At 55.1% G+C, this 8,531-nt stretch overlaps 1 protein-coding gene across 1 annotated transcript; it reads left to right on the top strand.

Annotated features, from left to right (window-relative positions):
- The first annotated feature begins 1,405 nt into the window (after positions 1-1,405).
- On the top strand, positions 1,406-2,129 carry UBL4B (ubiquitin like 4B). Its single transcript, XM_004769727.3, has one exon. The coding sequence runs from the start codon at positions 1,538-1,540 to the stop codon at positions 2,078-2,080; it is 543 nt and encodes a 180-aa protein (XP_004769784.1). The 5' UTR covers positions 1,406-1,537; the 3' UTR covers positions 2,081-2,129.
- The last annotated feature ends 6,402 nt before the right edge of the window (positions 2,130-8,531 follow it).

Here is an 8,531-nt window from a genome sequence, read left to right as displayed (position 1 = left end):
CGTGGGTAAGCTGAGCTCCGTGGTCTCTCTTCTGGCACACAGTGTTGGAGGCCACGGCACGGTTGGAGTCGTGGATCAAACCAGGCCCTGACTTGTGTCTCCTTTAAAGTCCAGACACCTTAATAAAGGGTTACGGACGGGAAAGGTTGAGTAGCACTGAGAGGGTCTGTGCTGTATGTCGTGCGCTCGCCTACGTGACTTCCCACAGGTTCTCCCTTCGGAAGGGAACAATGCGGTTAGGGTCATAATTCTTAGTTGGTCTTTGTTGTTCCTGTACTGCCCATAATCCACTCCCTGGTTGATTGTAACTTCTTGTATCAATAGTAGCTAATGGCATTAGCTGTGACTACCTGGCATCACGAGATTTGTTTGTAGTTAATGTAAACTTGTTATAGGAACTTGCTGTTATCTGACTAGATACTGATGTATTACTCCTTCTATTGTGGTCTGTCTTATGCTTTTAAGATGTGGAATAAAATCAGCACTGTTGGACATCCTCCTCAGTGCTCCTCCTGCCCCATCTCTTTGCTTCTTGAGTTCTTTTCTTCATCCTCTTACCCTCAAATTCCTGGTCGATTTGTTGCGCTGGCAGCAACAACAGAGAATATGGCCATAGTGCCCCTGCAGTGGTGAGGAGTCAGCACGGCAGGGCCTGGGGAGCAGATATGGCCAGGGAACCCGTTCTACCCTCTCTGTGATCCCGCTTCCACACACCTGAGCCCTCCCATGGACAGTGCATGCACATCTCTGGCCAACCATTTTTTTCTGGTCACAGAAACATGTTTTGCCCCTAGGCAGACCACACAGCCAAAGGCAGGAGCCTACAACTCAGGTGAATACAATGAACCTTCTGGGGCACCTGGCAGGATTGAAGCCTCCTGGTTGCTCGCTAGGGCCACCAGCTTGTTACTGCAGTTTTGTCTTCCCCCGCTGCATTGTATAACTTCCTCAACTCCTACTGCTGCTTCCTGGGGCCACCCCCCAGCTCAACATGTGCCCAGAATCCTGGTCTCTGGGTTCGTGTCTGGTAACCCCAATCCGAGAGAGCGTATCAAGTGCTTGACAGAAAGAAGACACCTGACAAATAAATGTTAACCGGCTGACTAGACTGAATGCTTCATGAGGGCAGGAAGTATCCACTGTGACCGGATGTCTCCTTGGGGACAGGTCCTGGCAAAGAAGGCACCCAGTACATATGTGTTGATGAATCAATGAGGTCACGTTTCCTTCCCCTACCCTCTCCTTTTGGACCCTCCTGCTCCCTACCCTACTCTCCTTTCTCCCTTTATGGAGGAAGGATGTCCTGTGCTCGCAATGTCCCTCTGTTCTCCAGAGTCCCGCACTCAGAATGAGCCCCACCCCCCCGCATTGTGATGTCATGAAGCATTAGCCAATGTCTGCCTTTTTGGGCTGCGATCCTGGCCTCCCAGCACCACCGCCCTCCATTGATAGGGAGAAACCACCGTCTTCTGCACTGGCCCTTAACCTTCAGGGCAGCCGCGGAGCATGGATCCCTCCTGATTCTATTCCTGGCCCGATGATTCTCACAGTCAAGCTGCTTCTGGGCCGGAGATGCAGCCTGAAGGTGTCCGGGCAGGAGAGTGTGGCCATGCTGAAGAAGCTGGTGTCGGAGCACCTGCAGGTGCCGGAGGAGCGGCAGCACCTGCTCTTCCGAGGCCAGCATCTGGCTGATGACAAGCGTCTCTCCGACTACTGCATCGGGCCCAATGCCTCCATCAATGTCATCATGCGGCCCTTGGCAAAGACAGCGGCCGCGGAGGCCCACCCGCCCCAGCCCTTGTGGCACCATCTGGGCCTGGTCCTGGCCAAGCACTTCGAGCCCCATGACACCAAGGCGGTGCTGCAGCTGCTGCGGCGGGAGCACCAGGAGCGCCTGCGGAGGATAAGCCTGGGGGACCTAGAGCAGCTGGCCCGGTACCTCCTGATAGAGGAGCCCCTGGCGGAGCCCACAGGGGAGAAGGGGCCTGAGGCCGACGAGACCTTAAAGCCCCAAGACAAAGAGGAGGAGGAGAAAGACAAAGAGGAGGAGGACAGGGAGGAGGGGAAGGCTGAGCAGTAAACTAGCCTCTCCTACTTGGAGTTTGCATGCTCAAATTCGCCTGGCCTCGTCCTTCTGTGGTTCCCCGGTGACTCCCCAATCCCTCTTGGGGGGCTTTAGAGAAGCCAGAGGGCTTGCAGACCCCTCTGTCCTCTCTGGGGCCCGTGGTACCCCCTCTGAAACATAGTGTGAGTCCACCCCCCTTCACCATCCTTGAAGGGGTTCTGATCACCCTGCAGATGGTCCTGAAGGGGTGGGCTGGACACCTCGCCCTAGGCTGGACAGACCCTTCGGGGCAACCTTCCAGTCTGTCAGCAGACCTCCTGTCCAGAGTCTCCGTGGCTTTAGACAGACCCTCTTTCTCCTTTGGGACAGAGAGACAGATGATGTGAGTTCATCTCTATCCATCCTCAGACCATGATACCGACCCTCGAGACATCTGACAGCCAAGAGACAAGGAATGTTGGGTAGCTGCCCCTTGACCTCTGCATGAGGCTGTCCCTGCTGTCTGCTTATGCTTTGCACAGTTTAAGGGGCAGAGCTCGCAGAGACAGGAGTGGGAAGAGAGCACCTTCTGTGTGTCAGGCCTGGATTCTTAGGGAGACACACACAGACCAAGAATCGCAGGAAACTGAGGCTTGGGGAAGAAAAGGTGGTTTGCACACTCACTCCCTGGGGTCAGCGTGATAGACCCTTGCCTCGGCCCCCTCCCCCCACCCCAATTCTCAGCAATCAGTAGATGTCTCTGAGCCCCCATCCTCTGCCCAGCACTGCCCAGGCTCCCCGGGACCAAGAATGCTACCTGCCAACATCCATCCTTGTCCCCACAGAGCCTGTGGCCTGGGTGGAGAGACAGGGCAGAAATGTGACAAGTAAAGCAGCAACAGAAAATAGAGAGCAGCCTGTGTGACTAGAGAGATACCCAGGCAAAGCCACCACCTTGCAGAGTGCTGGGCTCTCACAGGGGGCCCATTCTGCAGGCAACAGGAACGCCAGACTTGTCCTCTGTCCTGGTGGAGAGAGCAGTCCTTGCCTAGGGCTGAGGAGCCCGCACCCTGTGTGTGAGGGGGCAGGGAGCTCCCTGAGAGCCTGTCTGCCCAAGTCCCTGATGTGCTGTTACTGCAGTGGCTCTGTCCTGTGATGGAGACGGACAGGGGATGAAGGACGAGCTCCTGAAAGGAACAGCAGGGCCCACTTCCCCGGGAAAGCTTCTGTCCTTGGCTTGGGGGGCCCCGTGACTGACTTGAGTCCTAGTTCAGCCACGGGCTTGACGCGTGACTTGGACTAACTTCCTCAGCCTGTCTCATGCCCACGTTTGTCACCTGTTAGGGGGCCCCCACTCGAAAGCTGAGCCTTAAATCACACAGGTCTGAACGGCGCAGGTCCCCTTCTGGGTGGATATCTTTCAATAAATACAGTACAGTGCCGCAAATGTATTTTCTCTTCCTCGGGATTTTCTTAAAAACATTTTCTTTCCTCTCACTTCATTGCAAGAATACGGTATATAATACACATAACATGCAAAATATGTGTTCATCGGCTGTTTGTGTTATTGGTAAGGCTTCCGGTCAACAGTTGCATGTTAGTAGTTAAGTCTGAGGGGGAGTCAAACGTTTTATGTGGATTTTTTACTATGTGGGGCAGGGTGGGGGAGGGGGTCGGTACCCCTAAACTATGTGTTGTTTAAATGTTAATTGTCTTATAATGCCAGACGGTGTCTCAGCCCCTTGTGTGAGGGCAGGAGAGAGAGGAGGAATTCCCATGTGGAATGAGGGAGGGAGGGTAAGCATGCATCAGCCCGAATTTTCGCGTTGTATTCACTTTTTCATCAGCCTGTGATTACCAGCAGGGCCATGCTAACAGCCTCTACTTCCCAGCGCCAGATGTTGGTGAGGGTTTCATGAAGAATGTGCAATCTAGAGTGATGTCTTCTGAGGGGGCAGTGGCATGGCCGGAAGAGCCCCCGAAACCAGGTCTCTGGCTCAGTGAGCCTGCTTTATAGCAGAGAGACCCTCATTCAGCCAATGAGCATCTCCTCCTCCAATGCCCCAGCCCCTGCCCTGTAGGCCAAGAGGATAGGGAAGTTGGATCTCTGAGGATGTGAGCTATGTCAGGTGTGACCTCTCCCCGGGGGGCGCTGAGGACTCAGCATGGGGTGGCTGCCACCAGCACCCACCGGCCTGCTCTTTGGTTGCTCTCCACTCCTACTCCAGGCAGTTCCTCCCATCCTCCGTCCTCCAGAGAAGAGGCTTTCCGAAGGTTCCGTGAGCGTGTTTGGGCTGGGGCTGTGCCATTTGCCAGGGGGGACGAGCCTATTATCTTTACATTAGGGGAACTAATAGCCCATTTCCTAAGAAATCTGTGGGCGATAAAAATAAGTGAGCCGTTTTATTCGTTTTGCTGAGAGAAGCTGGCATGAATGACGGGGAAGCCCTTGTTTTCTCTCCAGTTAGCGGAGGTGTCAGGGCTGGCTGAGGGCACATCTCACGGCTTCTGTCCCCAGCGCCCAGGGTGGCTGACTCCACTCCCAAGGGAGTGGAAGGAAAGGTGCTCTGCCTCCAGCGGCTGACTCCACCCTTCCCAACACCCCCCTCCCCGCCCACCCTGTCCCTGCCCACCAGAGCTGAGCACAGGCCAGGAGGCACAGGCGCGGTCATTGGAACCTCTCGAGAATTTGCTTCTCTTCGTTACCTCTCCCGGGATGTTTCACTCAATGCCAAGTTCCTCATTTTGCACTGGCAGGTTTTGTCCTCTGGTGGAAGAACTCACAGGTATCAGGAGCAACAGGTGCTACACGAGGAGGTGGGGTGGGGGGCAGACGCTCCAGAAATAGGTGAGAACCCTTTTCTGCATGGAGAACCCGAGCTCTCAGGCTGCCTGCCACGGAGATCCTTCCCTGGGCCCAGTTTCACCTAATTTCACATTTAGACCTGTACCGTTGAGCCTGCTGAAGACTCCTGGCTCCCCCCTCTGCTTTCACCAGGTGAGGGATGATGGTTATGGGGAAGGTGGTCTTTCTAAATGGCAGCCCCTGGGCATGTAGCTCTGCCGCTGAAGTCCCCACAGTGCCTCTCTTCCACCACGGACGGGCACACAGGTCCCTACCGGCACGAGCATTGCTCAGGGAGGAAGCCTCTCTGGACAGCCAGTTTCATGTTTCTATCCACAGAGCAATCTGGCTTCTGGTTCCTTCAAGCATTACCTGCAGGCCAACGCGCTCAATCCCTTGGCTCCTGGCAAAATGGTCTTTCCGTTGGAAACACACACGGCATCCCTCTTGCTGGGTTATTTTTATCAGTCCTTTATTCTTCGATCAATAAACACTAAGAGCGGCCCTACCACGTTCTGGGCTTTGCGCTGGTCATTTAAGCAGGTGGATGAGGAGCCCTGCCTTTCTGAGACGGCAGAAGGAAGCGCGCCCCCTTGCGTCCCGTGCTGCATGGACAGCAGAGGGAGTTCGGGAAGCCCCTCCCGACCAGCCACAGCACATGTTTGAGCTGGGAGGTTGTGTTTGTTGAGGGGAAGGGGGCACGGGGGACATCGCTGTAACCCAAGACCTAAATGATGGGGCAGGGAATGTCTTTCAGGATGGAATTTTTTTTTTAAAGATTTTATTTGACAGAGATCACAAGTAGGCAGAGAGGCAGACAGAGAGGAGGAAACAGGCTCCCCGCTGAGCAGAGAGCCCAATGTGGGGCTTGATCCTAGGACTCTGGGATCATGACCTGAGCCGAAGGCAGAGGCTTCAACCCACTGAGCCACCCAGGCGCCCCCAGGATGGAAATTCTTGTAGATGTTGGAGAAAGAGAGGGTTAACAATGTTCCAGGTGCAGCAGAGCCCCTGGATGCCTGATTCTGTTAGAAGCAAGTCATGGGTCCCACTCACATTCTTGGGAAAGAGATCTCACAAAGGCATAGACACCAGGAGAGAGAGATCGTGGGGGGCCACCTTGCATCCTGTCCCCTACATTGGGGTATGGTACATAGGTTTGCATTTATGAATGAAATCATTGATAATAAATGCACTAAAGGTTTAGTTTCTGCCCTGGGGCTGTGATGGATCCAGCCAAGCCTAGGGAGGCTTCCGGGAGGAGGTAGCATATGAGCCAGTGAAGGATGGGAAAGGAGGGCAGTCAAAGGAGACGTGAGGGACTCTTCCTCACACCTAGGCTCCCCATGTCATGCCTGGAGAAATGTCACCTGGTTTAGTGCACCCAGCTTCTGACCTTGCTCGATGCCTCAGGACACCTGGAACCACACAGACACACCCAGGTGCACACTTACAAACACAAAGACAGCTCCTATACCTCAGACTCACAAGGTGGCATCTACAGGGGCAGAGCCAGGTGTGCAGAGCGAGCTGGAGGTTCTGTGCCATTTGCTGTGTTAGGGTCCAGTCCTTGCCTTGTGGAGTTCAGGTTCCTGGAGCCCAGGGTCCTTGGCTCCACCCAGGCAGCCCAGCCAAAAGATCCCACACAGCAAATTCAAGGACTGCAAAGGAAGGCTTTGCTGAGCCAAGCCCAGGAACCTCTAGGGCTGCAGGAAGAGATCTAATGGCTCATGTGGGACAGGGGTGTTCAAGGGATGCACAGGGACAAGGAGCTGGACAGGTGGGTGCGCACGTTTGGGTACTGGGTGGCAGCTGTCTTTTGCAGGGGCCCCTGCACCTACATGCACATCAGCCCATGGATATCAGAGATCAGATCCCCTTCTCTGCTTGTTTTTCATCTCTCTGCCCCAGACTGGACGGCATTCCTTGTGCTCTGAGCTGAGTGTCAGTGGGTGCCAGCCTGCGGCAGGGGAGTGGCCCAAGGGCAGGCTGCCCTGGGGGAGGTGGGGTTGCTGAGCCAGCCGCTCAAGGAGCCAGCTGAGGTGAGAATGGCTACAAAGCCCAGGTGTGGGTTCCTCTGGAGCTCATGGCGTTCCTGCTGGGTACCTTGCCCCTTTCCGCCCCTCTTGGGTCACCTTCCTCCTCTCCTTCCTTTCTGGGTTTCTTGCTGTACCTCTCCCCTACCCTTTCCCTCCTGTTCTTTCTGACCACATTTGGGGCTGAATTGACTGCATTGTGTGGACATCTGGGCACTTTATTTTAGCTGGCTCTCTCTCTGTTCGTTATGTCTCTGCACCATTCCTCTGCCCGCCTTCCCTTTCTTCTCATCCCATTCAGTCATTCCTAGGTGTCTTAGTGAATGCCACCACTGGCTCCTCTCCTTGTCTTCCCCGTGTCGTGGTTTTTTTTTTTTTTTTAATATTTTATTTATTTATTTGAATAGAGAATGAGGGAGAGAGGAAGCACAAGCAGGCAGAAGGGCAGAAGGAGAGGGAGAAACAGACTCACTGCCCAGTGCGGGTCTTGATCCCAAGACTCTGGGATCATGACCTGAGCCTATAGATGCTTAACCGACTGAGCCACCCAGGCATCCTCTTCCCCATGTCTTCTTTCTCCTGTATTTATCCAGGCTCACCCAGTGCGCAGGCGTGGACAGGGACCCGGAACCTACTATGTGGAGTATGTCCTGACCCTGCACCTGCCTGCCAACATCTGCAGTGGTAATTCCCAGGCACACCTACCCAGCCCTGTGCTCAAGTGCAATGGCAAATGGCCTCACTGCACATGTGTACCTTGTTGCTGATCTAGACCCCTGGACAGTCACCCCCCGAGAGCGGGCACAGATGTCTGCACACACACATAGGGTTGCTCCAAACAGCTTTGCTTGCAGATGGTCATGCTACCAGGGTGGTGGGACTCTTGGGGCTGATGCACGTGCAGGCTCTGTCATGGCAGCGAGCTGCTTCTCCCAGTCAAGTGTCTAGCTGTTCGGGTGCTGGGCCCCTGCACTCGCATGCCTCTGCCCAGCCCAGCCCAGCCCAGCAGTCACTGGGCACCCTCATTCTCTTGGCTCATTTCCCGTGGTCCTTCCTGGCTCTCTTCCCTGGGGAGCTTCTTGGCTCCACTGGGCTCCAGAGCTTTCCATCCTCTGGAGGGACTGTAACCCAAGGAGCCAGTGGGAAGCCCAAGCCCCCAGGATGGCTCCTACCTACCTGCCCTCTGCTCCCTCCGACAGCATTTCCCATTATGGTGATTTAAGGGCTCTCTGGCAGCCTTTAGCGGCTCCCTCTGCCTGTGCAGAAGGGTGATAAATCTGAGGTAACTACTGTTGGCCGACTGGCCAAACCCATCACAGCCCGCAGCAGTGGTGCTGGGGCTGTCCACGGAGGCCCTGCTGTCAGCCAGCCGCCCGTGGAGAAGCCCCAGGGTGCCCGCACTGGGGACGTTATTTATGAGCTCAGACCCTGGGATCAAAGCTGCTGTCCATCAGAGGTGGCAGGGGAGAGGCCCTCGGAGCCCCCCACTGGCTCCTCCTCTCATCCAGACTACTTAAACTTGACCCTTAAACTTGCATTGAAGAGAACCTCCATGTTCCCTGGGTTCCCTTGAGCCTCTTCCACTTTATTGCCCTGACCAACACCA

This window comes from Mustela putorius, unplaced genomic scaffold (genome assembly GCF_011764305.1).
Source record: "Mustela putorius furo isolate JIRA1106 unplaced genomic scaffold, ASM1176430v1.1 tig00000585_pilon_pilon_pilon, whole genome shotgun sequence".
Lineage (NCBI taxonomy): Eukaryota > Metazoa > Chordata > Mammalia > Carnivora > Mustelidae > Mustela > Mustela putorius.
Note: the sequence above shows the minus strand (reverse complement) of the source record. Positions and strands in the feature narration are given on the sequence as shown.